The sequence below is a fragment of the Prionailurus viverrinus genome, chromosome B2, assembly GCF_022837055.1.
Source record: "Prionailurus viverrinus isolate Anna chromosome B2, UM_Priviv_1.0, whole genome shotgun sequence".
NCBI lineage: Eukaryota > Metazoa > Chordata > Mammalia > Carnivora > Felidae > Prionailurus > Prionailurus viverrinus.
The window spans coordinates 29,510,214-29,535,989 of record NC_062565.1 but is presented as its reverse complement, the minus strand read 5'-3'; the positions used below and the strand labels follow the sequence as shown (position 1 = coordinate 29,535,989).

Sequence of the window (25,776 nt, the reverse complement as noted above, 5' to 3'; positions counted from 1 at the left end):
AGTACTGCGCCTGCGCGCATCTCTTTCTCTCCTTCTTCCTGGGTGAAACCGGATTTTAGAGCCTCCCGCCAAGCATCCCGCTTTGCGCAGGCGCAGTCAGAGGCGGAGGCCGCGCCCAGGAGCGAGGTGTAGGGGGTGTGGCTAAAGGGCAGAGGGGGCTCTCGCGCTGGGTAAGGGACGTTCCGGAAGTGTCAGTTGGGGGCGGGAGGGGGGTCGAGAGGGGGTACGGGGGTGGGTTCAGGGGTCTACAGGGGAAGAGGGGTACAGGGACCAGGTAAAGGAACAGATGAGGTGGCCCGAATGGCCTTAGAGTTCAGGGTCCAGGAGGGTAGACTCGGGTATCTGTAGGAGAGGCGGGGGGGGGGGGGGGGGTAATGGGGTGGAGCGAGAACTGAGAACCTGCTAGAGTGCTGGGAAGCAATTGGGAGATGAGGGGGTAGTAAGGGATCGGAATAATTCCTTCAGGAAAAAATCCGATTAGGCTGTAGCGAGGGTGATAGGAATCCCAGATTGGGAGAAAATAGGTGGATTCTGGTGGGAGGGTGGGGAGACCTTGAAGAGACCTCTCTTGTGCTCTAGGACTCTGGAAAGAGGAGGGTAGGCGGCAGGAATGGCTGCAAAGAGCATAGTAGAGAGAAACTAAGGAAAGTTGATAGAAGGGTTTGGGTGAGATGTCAAGAAGCTGGTTTTTCTGCGAAGGGATCTAGGCTGTCTGGATTCCCAGGGGACCTGGAGAGTGTCCTGCCCTACACGTGGTCACATTCATCTAGGGCCAGGCCTTGGGCCAGTGCTGTAATAGGGAAGGACCGGCGTCATGGCTTGGTGGTGTCTGGATGGGCTTCCTGAAGGCCTTGCTGAGCCATGGAGAGAACTCTGGAGATTGGGCTCACAGCCCCTGCACTGCATACCTCCTTCCTCACCTCCGACCAGGAACAGCAGAGACTGTAGGAACTTAAGGAGGAGGGTAAAGGCTCTGCCCAGAATTCTAAGAGTATGAGTAAAGACTAAGAGCTCTTTCTCAACCTGTCTCAGTTAATTCCCTCTACCTGATGGTTATTGCCATAGTTCTATCAGGAGCCAGGTTGGGTCAAGCAAGTGATTTTTGGGTATTTCCTACTTGGGAAGTTACTAAAGGATTATGATTTTGTTATTGTAGGGCTTTCTCTTTGGAAGGTGGCCTGAAAATTGATCTGGGGTGTCCTTGTTTCTCCTGTTGTCCAGGAAAACATAGATGACTGGACACAGAATCTAGAGACTTCAAGTGATGTGGAGATGTTTCGACCTTCAGGTCAGTGGGACCAGGCAAGGGGACTGATGATTGTCTCTCCCTCGGAAACTGACCATTTTTGTCATTGTGTGTGATTCCTCAGGTTCCACTGGGCTGATTCCCCCATCCCACTTCCAAGCTCGTCCCCTTCCAACTCTATCAAGAATGGCTCCCACCTGGGTCTCAGACATTCCCCTGGTCCAACCCCCAGCCCATCAAGATGTCTCAGAGAGGCGGCCAGACCAGAGACCTCAAATGATAATGTGGGAACAGGATGTTTCTGGCAATGTGCAGGAGCCAGGGCGGAGAGGCAGGTAGGAATTCATTGTTGCTCTTTCCTTGGGTTTTCTTGCCAGTGAGCCGCCTTTTTTTTTTTTTTTTTTAATGTTTATTTTTGAGAGAGAGAGAGAAAGAGAGAGAGCGCGCACACAAGTGGGGGAGGGGCAGAGAGAGAGGGAGACAGAATCTGAAGCAGGCACCAGGCTCTGAGAGGTCAGCACAGAGCCCAACGTGGGGCTCCAGCTCATGAACCTGAGCCAAAGTTGGATGTTCAACCGCCTAAGCCACCCAGGCGCCCCTCTGCTGACCCTTCTTCACTGAAATAGATTCCTTACCCTGTTGCAGCCCTTAGTTCCATAATTTGTGCATTTTTGTATAAGCAGTTACTGGAGCTTATAATGCATAAATAACAAGGCAATGTGCTGTATGGGGATAGCAAAAATGAATGAGATACTGATATCAATGAACTAAAAATCCTAAGGGAAGAGGTAGATTGACCAACAACCGACGGTAGGTAATGAGCATAATATGAGGCAAGACAAAGAAGTGCAAAGTAGGAGTATAGATAGACTGTACTATGGTAGTATGCATTTATTCTGATGGAGTGCTTGCCATTAGAGCCGGACATGCTATTTGTCGATGTTATGTCTGTAAAAATTCTGATTCTTGTTCTTGATGTTTCATGTGTGTCTTTTCCCAAATGTACTGGAATGTCATTCTGCCATTTTGCTCTGGAGTGGGATTGCAGGTGGGTCCACCTTGGACCCTGTCCAAGAGGAAGGAGCATGATGACAAAAGAGGAACACTGGACTGGGGGTCAGGAGACAGAGACTGCTGCTAGTTTGGCTACCAACTAGGGTCCTTTGGCCAGTCACTTAATGTCTCTAGGCTATAGATCCCTGCTAGTTTGTTTGTTTGTTTATTTGTTTTTAATGTTTATTGATTTTTGAGAGAGAGAGAGAGAGGAATGTGTGTGCAAGCTAGAGAGGGGCAGAGAGAGAGGGAGACAGAAAATCCAAAGCAGATGCTGCATTGTCAGTGCAAAGCCCAACATGGGGCTCAAATCCACAAACCATGAGATCATGACCTGAGCTGCAGTCGGACACTCAACCGACTGAACCACTCAGGTGCCCCGATCCCCGTCATTTTGAAAGAAAAATCCTGTGGTTCTGGGCCTCAGTGAAGGAGTTGCATCAAGAGCCATGTTAACATAAGCTGGTTTAAACTTTACAAGATACCAGTAGACTATGTAATTTATCGATGTGCTATCAACTCCTCATATGGTATATCTAACGCTCAATAAATGCTTTTAACTAATGCCTGGTCTCACTCTATTGATACTGGAAGCCATGACCTCTCTTCCTCTGAAACTTCCTCAAACTTTTCCTTGCCCTTAAATCAGAATTCAGAAATCTCTGGGTGTCTTCCAGCCTCTCCATTTCAAAATGTGTGGCCTGATGATGTGTGCATTTGATGTTTAATGCATCTGCCTGTACATAGCTCTCTCAACAGAGGTCATATTCCATGATCTCAGCTAGCCTTTAGGTCCTGTGAGCCCTGATAGTGGACCTAATCTGCTTAGTAGGGGCATGATAAATGACAACAGTGATGGAAGTGCAGATATCCCCATGGCCCAACTTCATCCCCCTCATCTCCACACACAGGGCAGAGGGACCCTCTTCTGTCTCCGTTTGTCCCCTTGGCCACCCTCCCAGCATCAGTGACAGGTCTCACTTGTGCTAACCTGTCTTTGAAGGTCTGTGGAGCTAGAGGGGTCACAGGCCTTGAGCCAGCAGGCTGAGCTGATCTCTCGGCAGCTGCGAGAGCTGCGGCGACTTGAGGAGGAGGTCCAGGTCCTGCGGGAGACTTCGTTGCAGCAGAAGATGAGGCTGGAGGCCCAGGCCATGGAGCTGGAGGCTCTGGCTCGGGCGGAGAAGGCTGGCCGAGCTGAGGCTGAGGGCCTGCGTGCTGCCTTGGCTGGGGCTGAGGTTGTCCGGAAGAACCTGGAAGAGGGGAGCCAGCGGGACCTGGAGGAGGTTAAGAGGCTGCACCAAGAGCAGGTGAATGTGGGGATGAGAAGGGTTCAGCTTCACAATGGTGAATGGGGCAAAAGCTTCCCAGCAAACAGCAGTTTTCGCAGATCAGGCCCTGTGAGCAGTGGAGTGATGAGATGTTCGGTGAGGGCGAGAGAGCAGATGATCTGGAAAGAGGGATTTGGCTGTTTTGGTCTTTATCCAGATTTCACTTTTCCCCCCAAGACTCAGGTGACCTCCACCACCTGAAGCCCTCCTTCCCCTTCCACTAGGAGGTAGTTTGTCTTTCTACTTCACTCCAGGTAACCACTTCGTGTGGGAGCATTGTGGGGGTGGTGAGGAGGGTGGGAGAGGGGTCTTAAGGTGGACTGGGGAGGGGAGATGATTCAGTCAGCAAGCCTTGCTCAGTGTTTACTCTTTGCCTCTGAGTATAGGAGCTGGGACTCTGGGGAGGGCAAATTAGCCTGAGTCCTTGTGGGTGAGGCTGACAGCCTAGTGGGGGACATGCACATTCAACACCTAATTCAATCCTAATTCATTCTTTGCAACTGGGAGAAATGCCATGCAGGAGAAGGACAAGGGAGCCCTAATATGGTCTGGGGGGTTAGGGAAGACCACCCTAACCAGTAGACATGCTAAGAAATGAAACCATGGGTGAATCTCATTTTTTTAAACATAATTTGTCATCCATTTTTTTTTAAGATTTTATTTTTTAAAATAATCTCTACACCCATCATGGGGCTTGAATTTATAACCCCAAGACTAAGAGTCACATGGTCTACCTACTAAGCCAGCCAGGCGCCCCTGGGTGAATTCCTTCATAACCTCAGATTGGGGAAGGCTTGAATCCAGAGCCATTAAAAGACTGATACATTGGCTTTGAAATATTAAATTTAGAAATGACAAAATTAAAGATTATATACAGTTCATATCACAGGAAAAGGCTAATGTCCCTCATATGCCTAGAAATTGACAAGGGAAGGGTAGCAATCTAGCCAGAAAATGGACAAAGGAGATAGTTCAAAGAAAAATATAAATGGCTTAGATTTATGAAGAATGCTTCATGATAAGAAATTGTCATTTGTGCTAAATAGGAGTTGGCTGGTTAGTTGGCACATGGGGAGGTGATGGGAGCTGGGCAACATTGGTAGCATGGGGGATATGAGGAGGCCAGAGGGGCTTGAGTGCTGGAGATAAGAGAGGCCCTGGATGGTGTGTGGACAGTGAGGCCTCGGGGTCTGTTCAGAACTTTGTACTTTACCTTGAGAGCAATGCGCAACTGTTGAAAAGTTTTCAATAGGGAAATGACATGATCAGATTTGTATTTTATGTCTAAAAAGACCAGTTTTATGGGGCACCTGGCTGGCTCATTTGGTAGAGCATGCGACTCTTGATCTTGGGGTTGTGACTTTAAACCCTAGGTCCAGTGTAGAGCGTACTTAAAAATAAATAAAATAAGAAGACCAGCTTTGTGATTTAAGTCCAAAATGATCACTTCATGGTATGGACATAGGGCTGGAGGGGGCAGAGTCCTCCCTTCCTAGAGCTGCCTTTCCAGCAGGGTGTGGCAGAGAGCTGTGTGGAAGCAAGATCATTCCAGATGATGAATAGGTGGTAGGATGGAGCGGGTGGTAGGGGGCCTAGGGAGGCCTTCTGAGCAGGTGACATCGCCCGAGGTCTGAAGAGTTGGGGGAAGCCAAGCCTCAGGCAGACTCCGCTGTGGGAAAGAGCTGGTTTGTTAGTGCGGAAGGGAGGGCATTGTGGCTGGAGCAGAGTGGGCAGTGGAGAGCGGTAGAAACTGAGCTCAGAGAAGTGGGCAGAGGCCATGATAGGTCAGGCTTCACAGGCTGAGGGCAGAAGATGGGTTTTGTTTTCTGTGCCATGATAAGCCGCTGAAGGCTTTTTTGTTTTTTGTGTTTATTTTTGAGAGAGAGAGACAGACAGAGCATGAGTAGGGGAGAGGCAGAGAAAAGGAGACAAAATCTGAAGCAGGCTCCAGGCTCTCAGCACCAAGCTGGACATAGGGCTCGAACCCAGGAACCATGAGATAATAACTTGAACTTAAGTCAGCTGCTTAACTGACTGAGCTACCCAGGCATTCCAAGCCACCAAAAGCTTTCAAAGACTGGTCAGGAGTGTGTTGCTGTTGTACAAGCCAGAGATGAGGGTGGCTTGCTAAGGTTAGTGGCGGTGGAGACAGAAGTGAAGGGGGGAGACTGGCAGGAACTGCTGATAGATTGGAAGGTAGATGGAGGACAATGAGGACTGTCTCCATTTTGCCATATGCAGTTGGGTGATTTGCTGGGTTGTTGTCTAAGGTCACAGAAGGTAGGGGTGAAGGGACAGGGCCTGAGCAGGAGCGGATTTGCCAAGTCCAGATGTAGTGAGCTGGCTCCTGCTGTGCCCTCTCTTCTCTCCACAGCTCTCCTCTTTGACGCAGGCTCATCAGGAGGCTCTTTCTAGTTTGACCAACAAAGCTGAGGGCTTGGAGAAATCTCTGAATAGTCTGGAAACCAGGAGGGCAGGGGAAGCCAAGGAGCTGGCTGTGGCCCAGAAGGAGGCTGAGCTGCTGCAGAAGCAGCTGAGGTAAAGGGGGGGTGGACTTAAGGGGGACCTGGTGGTTGGTGGGTGTGGTGGGTCTCCAGGGTGTCTCACCGATTGCTGCCTTATTCCGACCCCAACTCTAGCAAGACCCAAGAAGATTTGGAAGCACAGGTGACCTTGGTTGAGAATTTAAGGAGATATGTGGGGGAGCAAGTCCCTCCTGAGGTTCAAAGCCAGACCTGGGAATCAGAGCGACAGGAGCTTCTAGAAACTGTGCAAGTGAGTGAGTACAGGGTGCCTCTGTGTGGGGGCTGGACATGGGGTGGGAGGGCTCAGGGATCAGATCCTGGGACGGGAGTGGCCCCCTGAAGAAGAGCACAGTGTCCAGGAGCGAAGGCAGTGCTGTCGAGGGGCAGCGTGCTGCCTGCTGCATGAGGGCCTGTGTGGAGGTTCTACAGAGGCGGTGGCTCTCGCCCTCCCTCTCCCATACGCAGCACTTGCAGGAGGACCGGGATGGCCTGCACACCACAATGGAGCTGCTGCAGGTGCGTGTGCAAAGCCTCATGCACATCCTTGCCATGCAGGAGGAGGAGCTGGCCAGGAAGGTAGGCCCCTGGTGGCTCTCTGTGTGTGGGAGGCGTTCGCATGCTGCCAGAACCTCCTGGGATCTTCTTTTCTGTGAACACTTCTTGCTGTGACTCTTGCTGCTTGGTCGGGCCAGACAAAACAAAACGACACCCCACCCCCTTCCTCTGCCCCTGCCAGGAACCCACACTTCCACCCTTCCTCCACCCCGCAGGTTCAACCTTCAGATTCCCTGGAGCCTGAATTCACTAGGAAGTGCCAGTCCCTGCTGAAGCGCTGGCGCGACAAAGTGTTTGCCCTCATGGTACAGCTGAAGGCCCAGGAGCTGGAGCACAGAGGATGCGTGGAGCAGCTGAAGGGACAGGTTGCTTGACTCTCGCTCTCTTTCTCTCCATATTCACCCCCCTCCCAACCCCTGGCTCCTTACATGAGGGATGCTACTTGTCCAGCAAAGATTTATTGAGTAGCTACCATGTGCTGGGAACATAGCCCTGAACAGAGACAAGTACTACTGTCAGAGAGCTTGCATTCTGGAGCAGGGACCCACAACAGGCAAGCACACAATTAGATGATGTCAAGGAATTATGTGTGCTTTAAAGAAAAATGTAAAAGATAAGTGACAGAAAGAGACCATGGCGTCAGCCGGCTTTAGGTAGGATGGTCAGGAATGGCTTTTCGGAGGAGGTGACGATGCCCAAGGATGGCGGCATGGGCAGTGGCAGTGAGTCTTTGTGGGTATGTCACAGGTGGTTCCTCAAGGGGTGGGGGAGCACATGGAACATGCTTCTGAAAGGAAACCTGGACTCAGACTCCATTCTCAGGAACCCAGGCTCATCTCCCTGCATGATGTTCTCCCGGAGACTTTGGCACCAGCCCCTTCATTCCCAGTGCCCCCCTCCAGCTTTCCGCTCCAGCTGTGCCCTGTCCCGCATCCTCTCCTCCCACAGGTGGCAGAGCTCCAGGAAAGAGTTGTGGCCCAGAGCCAGGAGCAGGCCATCCTGCAGCGCTCCCTGCAGGACAAGGCCGCAGAGGTGGAGGTGGAGCGGATGGGCGCCAAGGTCTGTGTCTGAGACAGGCGGAGCTGAGGGAAGTCAGGGATGTCCCCGGAGTTGGGAGGGGACCCCTCTTTTCACTGTATCCTTCCCAGGCCCTGCAGATAGAGCTGAACCGAGCCCAGGAGGCCCAGCGCCGGAGGCAGCAGCACACGGCCACAGCTGAGGAGCAGCTGAAGCTTGTGGCCAATTCTGTCAGCAGGTATCTGGGGTGGAGGGTGGGTGGAGTAGCATTTCTGCTTCCCCAGCTTCCTGGGCACCTTGGAGGTTAAGAGTTTCAGGCAAGAGGGGCTGGAGAGCTGGCCATTGGAGGATGCAGGGCTAGAGGTGTGTAGCCCTGGAAAAGTCCCTGTGCTGGTTTTCCCCTGGGGCAGCCTGCTCCACATTCATCAAGGGTCACTTGTTATGACTCCCGTGCACATTTGGCTGGAGGCGAGGCCGTGCTTCCTCCTGTAGTTCAGTTCCCCTGCGAGGATCTCCACCTTCAGAGTTGTTCGAGGATGGGGAGTGTGGATACTCCATCTTTCTTTCTTTAAAATTTTATGCCCTGTTTAGTTCGAACCACGTTTTAGTCTTTTTTATTTTATTTTATTTTATTTTATTTTATTTTATTTTATTTTATTTATTTATTTTTTAATTTTTAACATTTATTTATTTTTGAGAGAGAGAGAGAGAGAGAGGAGCAGAGAGAGAGAGGGAGGGAGACACAGAATTCGAAGCAGGCTCCAGGCTCTCAGTTGCAGATGCGGGGCTTGAACCCACAAACTGTGGGATCATGACCTGAGTGGAAGTCAGGCACTTAACTGACTGAGCCACCCAGGTGCCCCTCTATTTATTTTAAAGCTGCATACCTACTGGCTTATTTGATATTCCATCTGAAATGTATGCCAGTTTCCTTTTCAATCAATTGCAAGTCTGTGTCTCTCATACCAACTTCCTAGGATTTTGCTTCTTGACTCTTGTTTTATAACCTTTAGAAAGACCTCTAAAGGAGAAACATACTTTCTTTGTGTGGGTAACAGCCCCTCCTCAGCTTTGGACTTTGGGATACTGAGGTGGCCCTCACAGTGCTCCTGGCACAGTGCCTGGCTTGTCATCTACACTCTGTAAATGTTTACCATTACCATGAGGCTGTTCTGAATGGATCACGTAAGAATATTGGTGTAGCAAAATTGTGGTGCCAGATAGGTCCTTGCCCAACATCACCTTCTATTGGATTTGTACCTGGAGGACTAATTTCACTTAAAAATTATGAAAAACTTCCACTTTGCACGGGATTGGAGAGACTAGTTATAACGAACCACCCCAGATTCAACTCCCTGCATGGGCCTCCTGTCCCCAGGAGAGCGGGAAGGTATGCTGTACACAAGGTTTTACTTTGGCATCAGGACATCACTGAAATGGTTGTTGCTAATGATTGGTTGCCAAAAAGTCCACGAGGCTTAAAACAACCCTGCTCAGATTATTGCCAGGTTTGTTAGATAGTCTCTAGATGGCCTGGAGACCTTGTCAGAAAATGGCTTTAAGGGGCACGTGGATGGCTCAGTTGGTTAAGCATCCGACTCTTGGTTTCTGCTCAGGTCATGATCTCACGGTTGAGTTCGAGCCTTGCATCAAGCTCTCCACTGACAGTGCGGAGCCTCCTTGGGATTCTCTTTCCCTCTCTCTCTCTGCCCCCACTCCCCCCAATAAAGTAAATAAAAACTTGAAAAAAATGGCTTTAATAAGAGCCACAGGAGGTGTTGGAAGCATCTGCTCACACCATTTTTTAGATAACTGATCTCTGCTGTGCTGCTAGGGATATAACTGTCAGCCTTTGTCATTCATTTATTTTCCAGTTGGTACAGACTTGGACTCTCCTGGGGTATTCCACCTCTGCCCTGAGATGCAGGTCCTCCTCCCAGCAGGGGCTGTGTAGGCTTCCCAGCTTTCATGCACCACGCTGGTCCTGCTTTGGGCACAGCCAGCTGATAAAGCACGGGTATCTGGCCTTCACTGGTATCAAGGAATTGTTGGAGAGAATAGCTTTGATCTCTAATGCATACCAGTGATCAAAAACTAGGTTATGAGAAATAAACCTTGCAGGTTGCTTGAAAAGATACTCAGTCAGGTAATGCTTTCTTGGGGTGAAGGCCCCTTAGAAAACTGATGGAAGTTATGTACTCTGTTTCTTAGGAAAAGTGCACCTAAATGCTGTATACCCAGATGTGGCATACAATACCAGATTACCAAAGCCAGGAGACATGTTCAGGCGCCTGCAGGCAAAAAAGTCCAAATCAGCTAGAGATGAGCCAGCTTTATGGCACTCGTTGTAGCCTGTGTGAATCATTTATACTGAACTCTACTGTGTATATGGGCTCTGGGTCCAGATGAGGTATGTGACCCCATGAAGCTCATTCTTGCTCATTACTGCAAGGCTCTTGTTAAAGACACTGATTGTGGGGCGCCTGGGTGGCGCAGTGGGTTAAGCGTCCGACTTCAGTCAGGTCACGATCTCGCGGTCCGTGAGTTCGAGCCCCGCGTCGGGCTCTGGGCTGATGGCTCGGAGCCTGGAGCCTGTTTCCGATTCTGTGTCTCCCTCTCTCTCTGCCCCTCCCCTGTTCATGCTCTGTCTCTCTCTGTCCCAAAAATAAATTAAAAATGTTGAAAAAAAAATTAAAAAAAAAAAAAAAGACACTGATTGTGAGGACCCAAATGAGAGCCTTACTGTAGATTTGGGGACCAAGCATAGCTGTGCTGTCCTTATGAGAAAGGGGATCATTTTTTTTAATGTTTATTTATTTATTTTGAGAGAGAGAGTGTTGAGCAGTGGAGAGGGGCAGAGAGAGGGAGAGAGAGAGAGGATCCCAAGCAGGGCCCCGCATTGTCAGCGCAGAGCCCCATGAGAGGCTCGAACTCACGAACCGCAAAATCATGACCTGAGCCGAGATCAAGAGTCAGACACTTAACCAACTGAGCCACCCAGGAGCACACCCCTCAACTGGATCATTTTTTTTTTTTTTTCAACGTTTTTTATTTATTTTTGGGACAGAGAGAGACAGAGCATGAGCGGGGGAGGGGCAGAGAGAGAGGGAGACACAGAATCAGAAACAGGCTCCAGGCTCCGAGCCATCAGCCCAGAGCCTGACGCAGGGCTCGAACTCACGGACCGCGAGATCGTGACCTGGCTGAAGTCGGACGCTTAACCGACTGCGCCACCCAGGCGCCCCTCAACTGGATCATTTTTATCTAACACACACCAAAGGACTTAGGCTCTCGGGTTTTCTTCCTTATTTGGCTGAGGAGCTCAGGCGTGACTGGCGGGACAAAGAGTTGGTGCTCCAGCCCTGGCTTCAGCTTCTCTTTTCCCTGCTATGTTCTGCCCTTCCCTGCTCCCCACATGTTAAGCAGTAGAGGATAGAAGTTATCCCTACAGGTCACATCAAGTCCTTTTGGGAATGAGGTGGGGTTGAAGTGTCGCTAACCTCATGTCTTCCTCAGCTTCCAGACCTGGCTCCAGAGCACCGTGGCTGACATGGAACGGGCCACCACACGGCTTCCCAACCTCAGCAGCCGAGTCAGCTATGCCGTCCGCAGAGTCCACACCATTCGGGGTAGGTAGGGCAACTGCCAGACCCACTGTAGCCGTCTTCCCCCATCTTTTTCATCCCACACCCGTCCCCCTGCCTACATGCCACCAGTCCCTGAATCTCTTCCCCTTACTCCCCTCTTCCCTTTTCTCCTCCTCGAACTCCTCTCTGTTGTTCTCTGCCTTTTCTCCTCCAGGCCTGATGGCTCGAAAACTGGCCCTTGTTCAGCTGCGCCAGGAGAGGTGAAGTTTAGGGCACTTTGAGGTGGATGGGAAGGAGTTAAGGTGTTGTTTGCTGGGACCCCAAACAATGAGGACTGAGGAGGGATGGGGGCTTAGGGATCAGGCTGGGTGATTTCCCCTCTTTCTCTTCCCTGCCCCAGCTGCCCCCAACCCCCACTGGCCACAGATGTGAGCCTTGAGTTGGAGCAGCTGCGGGAAGAACGGAACCGCCTGGACACAGAACTGCAGCTGAGTGCCCATATCATCCAGCGGGAGGTGGGCCAGGCCCGGGAGCAAGGTACTCTTGGTCCTGGAGTCCCTGGGCTGAAGCACAGGCCTGAATTGAGTGCCTTGTGGGTGGAGAGGAGGGAAGAGCTGGGGCCTGGCAAGGGGAGGCCTGTGAGTGCCGCCTCTTCCCAGGGGAGGCGGAGCGGCAGCAGCTGAGCAAGGTCGCCCAGCAGCTGGAGCAGGAGCTGCAGCGGACCCAGGAGTCCCTGGCTAGTGTGGGGCTGCAGCTGGAAGCAGCTCGCCAGGGCCAGCAGGAGAGCACACAGGAGGCTGCCAGTCTCCGACAGGAACTGACCCAGCAGCAGGAGATCTATGGGCAAGGTGTGCCGGAGGGGAAATGGGTTTACCCTGGAGGACTGGGGGGAGCAGAGAACCAAGGCTACCCCTGTCACACCCCATTTGCACCTCCCCACCCCCCCAGCTCTGCAAGAGAAGGTGGCTGAAGTGGAAACTAGGCTTCGGGAGCAGCTCTTAGAAACAGAGAGGAGATTGAATGAGGCTCGGAGGGAGCATGGCAAGGCAGGTGAGATTTGCTGGGATGCATATGGGCTTCTGGGGAGATTCAGGAAGTGTTGGACATAGGTTTTTTAAAAGCTGTTTTGGTAGTATGCAAATAATGAAGTTATCAAGAAATGGCACAAATTCTCAGGTGGTGAGCACACTCAGGTAGGCAGTGCCTGTATCAAGCACTGGCATGTGACCAGCCCCGAGCCTCCTAAGCCCCTCCCAGCCACTCTCCTTCACAAAGGCAACACCCATCCCAACCTCATACCAACAGTTACCCCCAATTTTTTTTTCCCATAACACAATATGCATTTATTCTCTCACAGCCCTGGAAGCGAGAAGCTAGAATTCTGAACTCAAGATGCACACAGGGTTGGTGCACACAGAGCCTAGAGGCTCTGAGGGACAATCTGTTTTATGATCCTCTCCTGCCTGTGGCAGTTGCTGGCAGTCTTTGGTGTGTAGGCACATCATTTCATTCTCTGTCTCCATCTTTACATGGTGTTCTTTCCTGTGTGTGTCTACCCCCAACATTTTTTTTTTCAAGTGTTTTATTTATTTTTTTTGCAAAAAAATTTTTTTTATGTTTATTTATTTTTCAGAGAGACATAGCTCGAGTGGAGGAGGGATGGGGGTGGGGTGTGGAGAGAAAGAGAGAGAATCCCCAGCAAGCTCCAAGCTGGCAGTGCAGAGCCTGAGACAGGGCTCAAACTCAATGAAACTGTGAGATCATGACCTGAGCCAAAACTAAGAGTTGGATGCTTAACTGACTAAGCCACCCAGGAGCCCCTCAAAGATTTTGTTTTTAAGTACTCTGCACCTAACATGGGGCTTGAACTCAAAAACCCAAGATCAAGAGTCATGCTCTACCTACTAAGCCAGCCAGGAGCCTCCCCCCAGCTTTTTATTAGGAAAAAGTTCAAATACCTACACAAGTTATGAGTCACGTAATGCCCACTTGTATACCTCTAACTAGATGTTAACAGTTAATTAATCTTTTTCAATTAAAAAAATGTTTATTTTGAGAGACAGCAGGGGAAGAACTGAGAGAGAGGGAGAGAGAGAATCCCAAGAAGGCTCCATGCTCATCAAGGAGCCAAACGTGTGGCTTCATCTCACTGCTATAAGATCACAACTTGAGCCGATATCAAGAGTTGGATGCTTAGCTAACTGAGCCACCTAGGTACCCTAAGATTTTATTTTTTAGGTAACCTCTACACCCAGTGTGGGGCTTGAACCGATCATCAAGAGTCACACGTTCCGCCACCTGAGCCAGCCAGGTGCCCAGCAGTTCCTAATCATTTGCTACATTTGCTCTATCCATATATACACATACACTGATACATGCGTTTTTTGGGGAATCATTTAAAATAAGTTACAAACATTATGACCATTCAGCTGCATCTCCTACAAGGAGGAAAATTTCCTACATAACCTCAATATGATTGTCACATTAAGAACATTAATTGCACAAAATCTAATATCCAGTTCATATTCAGATTTCCCCTAAGTTCAGGGATGGGGAAGGTACTTTGGGTTCACAGGACCATAGGGTCGTGGAGCATTAGCTACCAGACAGAAGAGACAGTCCTAGAGCATAAATGGCTTCCCTGAGCCATAGAGCTGGGGGCCCGGTGTTCCTGCCCATCATTCCAGTACTGTTCTCATGGTGCCTCTTTGCCTCTGGGCTGCCCCACACCTGTGCCTTCTGTGCCCTGGCTTCCACATAGTGGTCTCCCTGCGCCAGATGCAGCGCAAAGCCACCCGGGAAAAGGAACGGAACCAGGAGCTCAGGCGCCTGCAAGATGAGGCCCGGAAGGAGGAGGGGTTGCGGCTGACCCAACGCCTGCAGGAGCTAGAAAGGGACAAGAACCTTATGCTGGTAGGAGATGGCAGAGACCAGGGCCCTTCTTGAGCTGGTGGGGGAGCAGAGGTGTAGAAGAAGGAGGCTCGACTCTGCCTGGGCTCGGTGGCATTTAACCCTCTCCTTCCCAGGCCACCTTGCAGCAGGAGGGTCTCCTCTCCTGTTACAAGCAGCAGCGACTGTTGGCAGTTTTTCCTTCCCTGCTGGATAAGGGGAAATCTGTGGAGTCCGGCCCCAGGGCCCCAGGGTCTTCAGCACGTGTGCCTCCAGCAGTAGCACCCACCAGCAGAGAGTCCATAAAAGGTAATGGTCGATGTAGGAAGGGACACATGAGGGGGACTTTAGCAATCTTTCCTCCAGGCACTCTTAATGCATGAGCATTGTTCTCCATGACCCTTGGAGGCCCAACAACCTCTCTTATTCATGCCTGTCTTGGGCCAGAGAACCCTCTCCCTCATAACTCTCCCATCCAATGCCCTGTTCTCTGCGCGGTAGTTGCAACAGCCTTCTCTTGGTGGGCTCCTATCCCTTGGGGTCTTCTTTCCCAGGATCGCTCTCTGTCCTGCTCGATGATCTGCAGGGCCTGAGTGAGGCCATCTCCAAAGAGGAAGCTGTTTCTCAAGGAGACAACCAGAACTATCCTCCTCCAGTCTGCCTCTGAGCAGCGGGCACTCTGAGCAGCTGGGGGTTCAAGGTGGGCGGGGAGGATCTTGGAGAAGTAGGGTGGGGTAGGGAGGTCAGCCAGCTGCCCTCATGGACACGAGCTACCAAGATGTCTGTGAATTCTTCTATGGCACAATAAAGATGAATACAGTAGGAGCCATGTTGTCTCTGGGAATGGAAGGGAATTCTCCCAGCAGCCATCGCTTTCCAGAAAATGTGAGGAGTCCCACACAGCTATTTCTCTAGGTGGTGCCTTTTTCAAAACCCCTTTTCCTGGGCTGCTTGGGAAGTTTTTTGAGAAGCTCCAGGTTTTCTTTATTCTCAACTTTTTTTTTTAAATTTTTTAATGTTTATTTATTTTTGAGAGAGGGAGACAGAGTGCAAGTGGGGGGGGGGCAGAGAGAGAGAGGGAGACACAGAATCGGAAGCAGGCTCCAGGCTCAGAGCTGTCAGCACAGACCCCGATGTGGGGCTTGAACTCACGGACCGTGAAATCATGACCTAAGCCTAAGTCAGACGCTTAACCGACTGAGCCACCCAGGCGCCCCTCAACTTTTGTTTTAAAATTCTTTACCTCTTGGGGTGCCTGGGTGGCTCAGTCGGTTTAGCGTCTGACACTTGGTTTCAGCTCAGGTCATGATCTCACAGTTTCTGAGTTCGAGCCCCACTTCAGCCTCTCTACTGTCAGCACAGAGCCTGCTTCAGATCCTCTGTCCCTCTCTCTCTCTGCCCCTCCCCCACTTGCACTCTCTCTAGAAAAAGAAAAAAAAAAAACCCAACTCTTTACCTCTGGAAGATAATCACTGTCAGGAATGAGGAATATAAGACTCACTCATTTGACAGGAATCTCAGAGCTAAGGCGGTGTCCTTGTTCAGAGGCATTCAGAGGCTGCAGTGGTGGCTTGACGGGTGGGTCCCTGCTCCCACGGCACTGACATCAGGGCAGGGGGGACAGATGATGGACAAGTACCTAAGTGGGCAAAGCAGCATTGCCATGAAGAGAAGACACATACAGTGATGTGACAGAACCTGACTGGGGAGAGACAGCTAGATGGGGGACAAGAAAGGCCTTGAGGGGGAGATGTGTGGAGACCTTTGCTGCGGAAAACAAGCAGAGGAGCCACACCGGCAGGACTCCAGAAGAGTCCTGCGGAGGACAGACAAGCACAGAGACTGAGTGGGAAGGGAGGACCTGGTAGAGGGGATTTTATCTAAGTCAGTAGGAAGCCCTTGGAGTAATTTAAAGCTGGGAAGCAATCACACAATTAGGCTGATTTTTTTGTTGTTGTTGTTGATGTTTAATTTTGAGAAAGAGCATGAACGGGGTGGAGGGACAGAGAGGACAGAGGATCCAAAGCGGGGTCCTTGCTGACAGCAGCAAGCCTGATGTGGGACTTGAATTCACGAACCAGGAGATCATGACCTGAGCCAAAGTCAGACATTCAACCCAGGAGCCCCTAGGGTGACATTTTTAAGAGTTAGTTTGGCTGGCTATGGAGGACGGGGTTTGGGTGCAGGGAGGGATGAAGAATGGGGGCTAGGAGGGTACTGGGAGCTGGGGAGAGATGGGCTCCAGAATGGGGAGGTGGGTTGGGCTTGGCTTGGGGAGTGTGGAGGGGGGAAGGAGCAGAATGAAGGGTTCAAAGTGACACCACTGTCCCTCACTAGGAGGCAGCAGATGAGGTGGGGAATAGCCTGGGGAGGAAGGGTGTTCTGTTTGGAAGGCTTTCTGAGAAGCTCACTAGACCTTCAGACCAGAGGAGGCTTTCCTGAGGAAGAGGTTCTAAGGGGGTCTCTGAGACCCCCAAGCCGACAAGACTTGGACCAAGGCTTAAAGGTTCCAGGCAGTGGGGGGCCACAGAGAGCTGGCACCAAGGACTAGGGAAGCAGTCACAGGGGCCGGTGAGCAGGGTTCCAGAGAGAGGAGGAAGAGGCTGAGATGACTGGGGAAGCAGAGGCAGGTCCCTCCTAAGCCTCTGGGCTGTGACTGATGGAGCCTGCTCTGGGGTGGGGAGAAGGAGTCAGAATGTCCTCATACTTCTCACCTGCCATCACCCCAGTTGGCTTCTGGATGAAATTCTTCAGATGTCACTGTTTGGGAGGCCCCCTGGGTGTCTGATGAAGGCACATGCTGGAAAGCAGTCTAGAGGGGAGTGGAAGTTCCAAGGGTAAAACTGAGTCCCAAGGGGGAGGCTCGGGGTGCTGGCTGAGACCATCCCAGCTGCATCCTGTGTGTTTAAACAGGAGCAACTCTCCCTGCTCCTCCCCGAGCGTCCTGCCTCCCAGCCCCTGTAATTATACTGCTTCCCCACGCAAGGCTTGCTCCCATTCCTTGGCTTCCAATGGCTCCAAGGGATGAAAGGTAGAAGTCCCTGTGATTACGGAGTTGAGAGCTGGGTATTGATTGCTTCAGGGTGTGTAGGGAGGAGGATATGAAAACAAGGGTGGGGTGACCAAGGTCTAGATCATTGATAGAGCTGGGGTGGCTGGGTCCCAAAATGAGGGGAGGGGGGACTAAAATGAGGGACGCCACCGTCAGAGGTTACACATCAGCCATGGCCTTCCAAACAGGTTTGACCAGTTAGGTTCTGATGGGATTCCTTGTGTCACTGGGCTGGCCCCTCTCCAGAGATTGGACACCTCCTCTCCCGCCTCCCCTATAAAGTCTCTTGGGGTTCCCAGGCACCTAGACTCAGCCCACCCCCAACTTTGGGGGCCAGGAGATAGCCATGATGTTCAACTGGAAGCTACTGGGGATCCTGGTCCTTTACCTGTATGCCGTAGGTAAGCCAGGAGTGCAACCTGGGTTGTTGGAAGATGGTCAAGTGAGGTGAGGGTGAATTAGATGCATAGGGATGGAGGAGATTCTGGGTATTCACGTGAGGAGAAGAGTTAAGAGGTTGAAGGTGATGTAGCTCAATGTATTTACTGGTTCAGGTGTAGGTCCATGTGGCAATTTCAATCAGAATCAAGTTGTATAGGCAAGTATTCTTCACAGCTGAGGACTGAGAAAGAGGGTGGGTGTCACTGCAGAGGCTGGGATCTGGGTCCCACATGGGCCCAAGGTGTAAATGGCTTTGGAGGTACAGACCAGCACAGAGACCGTGCTATTGGGGGTCCCAGCCAGGGTGGATGGAGCTTATATCAGGTCCTGTCAATTTAAAGTTGGTCAAGTTAGGGGTGCTTGAGTGGCTTAGTCAGCTGGGTGTCCGACTCTTGATTTCAGCTCAGGTCATGATCTTATGGTTCATGAGATTGAGCCCTGCACTGGGCTCAGCACTGAGTGTAGAGCTTACTTAAGCTTTTCTCTCTCTCAAAAAAGAAAGAAAGTTGGTCAAGTTAATGATACCAGATAGGGTTCTTATGTCATTTTAAGATCAAAGATACACTGTAAATGTGTAAAGTTTCTTTGAGTTACTTTTTAAAAATTTATTTTCTTTTTCTTTTTTAATTTTTTAAAAAATGTTTATTTTTGAGAGAGCACAAGCCGGGGCAGAGAGGAGCTGAAGTGGGCTACGTGCTGACAGCAGAGAGCCTGATTTGGGCCTTGAACTTGCAAGTCATGAGATCATGACCTGAGCCAAAGTTGGATGCTCAACTGACTAAACCACCCAGGTTCCCTCCCCCCTTTTTAAAGTTTATTTATTTTGAGAGAGAGAGAGAGAGAGAGAGAGCAGGGAGGGGCAGAGAGAGGGAGAGAAAGAGAGAATCCCAAGCAGGCTCTGCACTGTCAGTGGAGAGCCTGATGCAGGGCTCAAAGGCACCAACCCTGAGATCATGACTGGAACTGAAATTAAGAGTCGGATGTTCAACCGACTGAGCCACCTAGGCACCCGAGTGAGTTAACTTTTGAGATGTGTTTGTGGTGTCAGCTCAGGGTGTGGTCTATCTCAGAGATGCTATGCCTTCTGAGTCTCTAGCTGGGGGAGGAGGGATCTGGCCCTCATCACCTTTTACCTTTCTCCTTCCACCTCCACAGGCATCTCAGGCAACGGAGACCACCCCTCTCACCCACCCATGGAGGCTGGAGAAGAGGATGGGTCCCCAACATTGCCTCAGGGCCCCCCAATCCCTGGTGACCCTTGGCCAGGGGCACCCCCTCTCTTTGAGGACCCTCCACCTCCTGGCCCCAGTCGTCCCTGGAGAGACCTGCCTGAATCTGGAGTCTGGCCTCCTGAGCCCCCAAGAACCGATCCCCCTCAACCTCCCCGGCCTGATGATCCCTGGCCAGCAGGACCCCAGCCTCCAGAAAACCCCTGGCCACCTGCTCCTGAAGTGGACCATGGATCTCAAGAGGAGCCAGATCTTGACCCACCCCAGGAAGAATACAGATAGAGGGATTCCCCAGAGGCATCTCAGTGCCCTCCAAGCCCATCTGAACCCTTCTGATTCCCCTTCAGTTCTCCCCAATTTATTCTCCATTTCTTTCCTCATTCTTTCAATTAATTCTGAATTCTCAGTATTTCCTGTCCACTTTTGAGTTCCGCCCACATTTCCCCACCAGTTTTCTCTGACAACTGAAGCATACACCCCTACCTCATGTCCAGTCCTCCCCCAGTACTTGCTTCCCAACTTCCTCTTTCCCACTCCTGCCCCACACTGTGTTTTCTGCTGCCGCCTGGTGGCCTACAGCTGCAAACTATCAGGAGACCAAAACGGCGCTTCCATGAAATGGAAAAATAAAAAAACCACATGTTTTCTTAATTTTGAATCTAGGCTGCTTCTTTGCCAATGATTAGGTCTTTGAATATTGAGATGCCTTCCTCAGAGCACAAACGTACAGAGATCTGGAAGTAATACGAGTTCCTGGCTTGCCCATAATTATGCATAAGGATGTGGAACTCAGCAGAAGGAAGTTGGAAATGTAACTATCAGAATTATAAGGGCATTCAGACCCACATTTCTCCCATTCTGGAACCCCTATTTTGGAGAATGAGAAACCAAGTTACGTCTCTTTTTAATAGCTCATGGCTTGCACACCCCTGGCTGAACATGAAAACTTTCCCAGGGGCATGTGGGCAGGACTAAGTTCTAAGGGGATCAATTTCCAGAAGTATATGTACCCCTTCCAAAAATGAATCTGCCTGATGACTGTACCATGTTTTCGTTTTCCACTGGTGTCCGATAACAAACCACCCTTCTCCCTCTGGACAGAGAAAAGCCAAGCTCTCTTGCTCACCTTGAACTGGAGGAGAGTGCTCTTCCTGGAGCTAGCAAACAAAAATCAGTGGGGAATAGAAACTTAGCAAACAAAAATCAGTGGGGAATAGAAACCAGCCCTTTCCATCTCATTAAGAGATGCATCTTTTTTTAAAAAAAAATTTTTTTAACATTTATTCATTTTTGAGACAGAGACAGAGCATGAATGGGGGAAGGTCAGAGAGAGAGGGAGACACAGAATTCGAAACAGGCTCCAGGCTCTGAGCTGTCAGCACAGGGCCCGATGCGGGGCTCGAACTCACAGACCGCGAGATCATGACCTGAGCCGAAGTCGGACGTCCAACCGACTGAGCCACCCAGGCGCCCCAAGAGATGCATCTTAAATAAAAGCTTATTCTGTTTAATCATCGTCAATATTTGTAGTTTTGACCAACTGTGTCTTGTAATAATTGTAGTTATAAACCCACTGCAGCATAACTGTTCGTAACACAGTCTTATGGTCACAGAAAATAAATTTCAATTTATATACATATTTTTGTTACAGAGATATATGAAAAGACTTCCCCCCAAATACAATAAAATACAAAAAAAGCAATACAATGAAAATATATTTCATTAGGATAAAACTAGGAAGAGTGGAATGGAAAAAACTAAACAAAAATAAGTTAAATTTGCTGACTGGTTAAAAGGCTTGCTCACTTATTAAAAGGGTGTTGTAGATATGAAAATGTTACAGCATTTCATCTGAATACAGTCTTTTTTTTAATGTTTTTATTTATTTTTGAGACAGAGAGAAACAGAGCATGAGCTGGGGAGGGGCAGAGAGAGAGGGAGACACAGAATCTGAAGCAGGCTCCAGGCTCCGAGCTGTCAGCCCAGAGCCTGACTCGGGCTCAAACTCACAGACTGTGAGATCATGACCTGAGCTGAAGTCGGAGGTTTAACCGACTGAGCCACCCAGGCGCCCCCATCTGAATACAGTTTGAAAGAGTGATGTGATTTTTAACAGGTAAGTATATACAATTCCTTGGAAAGTATACCCTTTACAATATTCAAACTTATGATTAAAAATGTTAACTGTTCACTTAAAAACGTGTAAAGCATACATAATTTTTAAAAACTTCGTTAAGGGAGTGTTTACGCTGGAAAGTTAAAAAGGCAGGAGCCAAGGGATCTCAATGGCCTAATGTCAATCAAGCGCATTACCAGGGTTGGGCGCTGAAGAGGGGCGCCCAAGAAATTGTGCATGACCTTAAAATTCACACTTAAGATCAAATTTGTTTACACGGCAACCCCTCCCCCCGCCCCCCATCAAAACCGGTATGTGACCAGTTTGGGAAAAAAACCAAAAAACCAAAAAACCCACCTAATTTTAGTTTAGAAAGAATCCTAGAACACGTAATAATTGTAGGGGTGAGCCTAGAATTTAATAGTTTCCAGTGTGGACTAGATTCACGAGATTCAGTCATTATCTTATACCTTAATATGTCCATCAATGCCAGGTGCCATGGGGGAATATAGAAAATAAAAACAAACAGTTCCCACTCTCCGGAAGCTTAAAATTAAGCCGGGAAAGAAAGGATTTGTATGAAAAGTTAAATAACAATGTCACAGACAGGATGCGAGTAACTAAATAATTATATGAGTAAGCACCAAATAGCCTCGCCAATAAACGCCGTGAGTCCAGAAGGGAGTCACGGGGAGCTGGAATAGAGGAGGCTTCCTGGAAGAAGGCACGCGCGCGCGGGGGAAGGGCAGGTCGCCGGGCTGCGGGCCGGGCTGGGGAGAATGTGGGTAGGGGCGGCTCCAGCCAAGGCGCAGGTGCAAACTTACCCGACGCCCAAGCCCTGCAGGACCCGCCCCTGCTCACCGGTGCTCTGCCCGTCCCCACCTCCTGCCTTTTTGGTGCCGCTCCCAGTGGCTGGAAAGGGCTTCCTGTCTCCAGCCGGTATTTCTCTTCAATGACGCCGCGCCCCACTCACCTGCGCCCCCTCCCCTGCGCTACCGCGGTCTGCGGCGCAACAGTGCGTGGAACAAAACTCAGAGGGCAAGGATTTATTTCCGCCTGCCCTCCGCTCCTAGGCCTCGAGCTTCTTGGGGGCAGAGACGGCCCTGCACATTTCTGTGGGATCGCTTTACCATTTTGGTGCCTGTGCCTCCCAGTGTGCTGTCACTCTCAGCAGCCTCGCCTAGGGCTCCCACCGCTGGGACACTGGCGTGCTGGAAGAACCTGTGTTTCTCCCTGGCATCCTCGCTGCCCCCACCTCTCTCCCAACCTTTGAAGGATGACCGATAAATGTGGGGGTATCGACACGCCAGCCCTTTGAGCCCGGTTGCCTTTCATGACACGTTGCTTGGGCTCCTTCGCACTAACCCACTCCTCCTCCTTCCTCCTCCACCCTCACCTTAAAAAAAAAAAAAAAAAAAAAAAAAAGGTCCTCTTGAATCTTTGTCTCAGGATCTACTTCTGGGCATCCCAGCCTGGGTCGCAAAGTATGGTTTGCTGCAAACCACTGCGACTACTTATGACTTCATGTGCTGTATGAGCACTGTTGCCAAATGCTCTGCAGATTAAGCTCTCACCTAATTTGCACAGTAACCGCATCCTTACCACCATTTTGGATCCAGAGAGGTACTGTGACTCATACAAGAAAAGACAAATGGCAAAACTGGGATTTGAACTCAGGTGTATCTACTAAGCCAATGTCTCCGATTTTTTTCTTTTTTTTAGGTTTTTATCATTTATTTATTTATTTTGAGAGTGCGAGAGAGCGAGGAAGGGGCAGAGAGAAAGGGAGAGAGAGAATCCCAAGCAGGCTCCACACTGTCAGCGCAGAGTCCAATGTGGGGGAAGGCTCAAACCCATAAACTGAGATCATGACCCGAGCCAAGATCAAGAGTCTGGTGCCCAACCGACTGAGCCACCCAGGTGCCCCTCCAATGTCTCTGATTTTAACCACTATATTTCCCCATCCCTTTATTTATTACCTGTGTAGCCCTGACACTGAATATAGTGCCTAGGTCTTCATGGACACTTAATAGGTTATATTAGGGTTCCCCAGAGAAACAGAACCAATAGAGTATATATGGAGGTTTATTATAGGAATTGGCTCAAGATTGTGGAGGCTTGAGAATTCCCACAGTCTGCCATCTACAAGTGGGAAAACCAGGAAAGCCAGTGGAGTAATTCCAAAGGCCTGAGAACCAGGAGTGCTGATGATGTCCAAGGACAGGAGAAGATGGAGATGCCAGCTCAAACAAGGAGCAAATTCACCCCTCTTCCTGTTTCTTACATTCAGGCCTCACAGAATGGATGATGCCCACCCACACTGGCGGCAGCAAGTTTCTTCCCTTAGTTCAACATTCCCATGCTAATCTCTTCCAAGAAACACTCTCACAGATGCAGCCAGGAACAACGTTTTACCAGCTATCTGGGCATCCCTTAGCCCAGTCAAGCTGACACATAAAATTAACCATTGCATACATGTTTCATGAATGGCCGAATTCATTAATAAATGGCAAGCTTGGGCAACAGGGAGTAGACTGAAATGGTTAGACTGAAGGGCTTAGCACCTGGAAAAGAGGGGGTTATGGCTGGACAGGTAGGTGGGGGGGAAATAGGGAAGCCAGGCTTGGGAGTTTATATCTGAAAGTGTTTCTCCTCTGGGGCACCTGGGTGGTTCAGCTGGTTAAGCGTCCGACTCTTTATTTTGATTCAGGTCATGATGTCACAGTTCATGGGTTCCAGCCCCACGTATGGCTTTGTACTGACAGCGTGAAGCCTGCTTAGGATTGATTCTCTCTCTCCCTCTCTCTCTCTGCACACACACACACATACACACACACACTCTCTCTCTCTCTCTCTCAAAATAAATAAATAAATAAATAAATAAATAATGAATCATGTTTAAAGTGTTTTTCCTCCGATAGAATTGTGTCCAGTGGTGGGGAGGCTCACATGCATGACTGGGTGTGCTGTGGCAGGGTTATATGGGATGGAAGGGAAGCAGTCTAGAACCCTCAAACTGACCAGTAGCAACCCCCCAAGCCAGATGAAGTTCGTTGGGAAAAGAAAGAGAAAATAATTAAAAAAATTTTTTTTTAACTTAATTTATTTATTTTGAGAGAGAGAGAGAGAGAGCACACAAGCAAGGAAGGAACAGAGAGAGAGAGGGAGAGAGAGAATCCCAAGTAGGCTCTGCACTGTCAGTGCGGAGCTCAAACTCATGAACTGTGAGAACCTGAGCCAAAATCCAGAGTTAGTTGCTCAACCAAATGAGCCATCCAGGAGTCCCAAGAAAATAATTCTTAAAGGAGAGAGAAAGTGAGGGAAAAGTCCTTGGTGTAGCCCAGGCAGGTGTCTAGGACTCTATATCATGCTGTCTTATTTAATTTCCACATTATTATGGTTTTCATGTCTTCCTCCCCTTGTAAAGTATGAGTTTCTTGAGGGCAGAGACCGTGCCTTGTCTGTGTTTGTATGCCTTCTTTCCTAGTACATGACCCAGAAGGTATTCAATAAGGCAAATTATTAGCCCTGCTTCACAGATGAGGAAACTACTCTGAGAGAGGTAATTCATCTAAGACATCACCCAAGTGCCAAAGTCAAGATGATGCAGGACTGCTTGCTCCAAACCAGTTCTTCCCCGTTTGACACAATAGGTGGGTGAGTGGGAGGGAAAAGGGGGAGGCATGAGGTAATTGGAGATTTTAATACCTATTAATAGGCAGCAGGTATTGACACCCAAACTTGGTGTGTTTATCAGTTGGAAAGGAGACTGAGTGGGACTGGAGGGTATGGAGCATTAACACAGGGGAACCCATTGTGCCAGCTTATCCATTCACTGCTTCTTCCCATCTACTTTGGCTGACCTCAGCTAGGAGTGAATGCAGTGGGGACAGTATTGCATCTTATGTCAACAAGGAGTCATAGAATCAAATAATACAATAGGATCATGGATTTAGAGAACAATAGCTCAGTACCTTGGACTGGTAGGCAGTCCATAAATGCTTGGTCAATGAAAGAAAAGAATCTAGAACTTGTATCATGGTATACTCTAATTATAGAAGCTGAGTTAACTTGGGAAGGCATCAGGCACAGCCCTCAGCCTTTGGGCAGGCCAGTGATGTCTTTGGACTAGACAGAAGAGATGGTTGTCTGCTCTTCTTTGAAGATCTCTGGGCTGGGAAACTCCAAACCACTCATTTGTTCATCCATTTGCCCAAATGACAATCGTTTATTGAGCATCCACTGCGTGGGGTGCTAGGCCATGGTAACAATCCCAGGAAGCAGTTTCAGTCCTCCCTGCCCTTAAGGAGCTCTGTCCGGGGAAGAAACAAACATGTCAATCATGGCAATAAAATGTGATAAAAGTTAAACCACAGAGGGGCATTCCCCTGAAGAGGGGAATTCCTAACTCCTCTGCTAATTTCTTGTTTCAAATACGTTTGAAAACTTGCTTTGGTATAAATTTAAGCTCTCTTACTGTATATTTTCTCCCTCTAATCTTCAATTAAGTGCCCCACTGGGTGCCCAGTGCTAGCTCAAAAAACTTGTTGAATTTAACCAAATCCACCTTCCAAGCTATTCACCTCCCCCCCCCTCCCCGCCCCGCCCCCATATCCTCAAATATCCTTAGCCTTCCTTTTGGCAGCTTAATCTCAACTCCTGTGATGGGGAAGACAGGATAGCATAGTGGTGACAGCATCAGACTGTGATCCAGATATTTGTCCCTACTCTGTTATCT

The 25,776-nt window shown here is 49.6% G+C and overlaps 1 protein-coding gene across 9 annotated transcripts; it reads left to right on the top strand.

Annotated features, from left to right (window-relative positions):
• Positions 1 to 43: 43 nt before the first annotated feature.
• On the top strand, positions 44 to 19,573 carry LOC125165807 (psoriasis susceptibility 1 candidate gene 2 protein homolog). Of its 9 annotated transcripts, XM_047859152.1 has the most exons (19): positions 373 to 964; positions 1,222 to 1,288; positions 1,371 to 1,581; positions 3,303 to 3,606; positions 6,002 to 6,165; positions 6,267 to 6,402; positions 6,618 to 6,728; positions 6,923 to 7,072; positions 7,656 to 7,766; positions 7,856 to 7,962; positions 11,241 to 11,353; positions 11,526 to 11,571; positions 11,712 to 11,848; positions 11,971 to 12,159; positions 12,260 to 12,361; positions 14,073 to 14,224; positions 14,338 to 14,509; positions 14,755 to 14,900; positions 18,849 to 18,971. In XM_047859152.1, exons 1-18 carry the CDS (start codon positions 815 to 817, stop codon positions 14,865 to 14,867), a joined length of 2,535 nt encoding a protein of 844 aa, XP_047715108.1. In that variant the 5' UTR covers positions 373 to 814; the 3' UTR covers positions 14,868 to 14,900; positions 18,849 to 18,971. The 9 variants fall into 9 exon arrangements, 8 of the variants coding, with proteins under 8 accessions (XP_047715103.1, XP_047715105.1, XP_047715107.1 ...); XM_047859147.1 differs by lacking the exons at positions 373 to 964; positions 14,755 to 14,900 and adding an exon at positions 44 to 170 and having other exon boundaries at positions 1,157 to 1,288; positions 18,849 to 19,573; XM_047859149.1 differs by lacking the exons at positions 373 to 964; positions 14,755 to 14,900 and adding an exon at positions 49 to 170 and having other exon boundaries at positions 18,849 to 19,573.
• Positions 19,574 to 25,776: the final 6,203 nt, after the last annotated feature.

What these genes read in the sequence shown, in the direction of transcription:
- LOC125165807 (XM_047859145.1), top strand. Translation starts at nt 815, where the DNA reads ATGGCTTGGTGGTGTCTGGATGGGCTTCCTGAAGGCCTTGCTGAGCCA. An exon ending in GCAGGAGATCTATGGGCAAG is followed by an intron (nt 12,160 to 12,259) that starts GTGTGCCGGAGG and finishes CCACCCCCCCAG; the next exon opens with CTCTGCAAGAGAAGGTGGCT. An exon ending in GAGGGAGCATGGCAAGGCAG is followed by an intron (nt 12,362 to 14,072) that starts GTGAGATTTGCT and finishes GCTTCCACATAG; the next exon opens with TGGTCTCCCTGCGCCAGATG.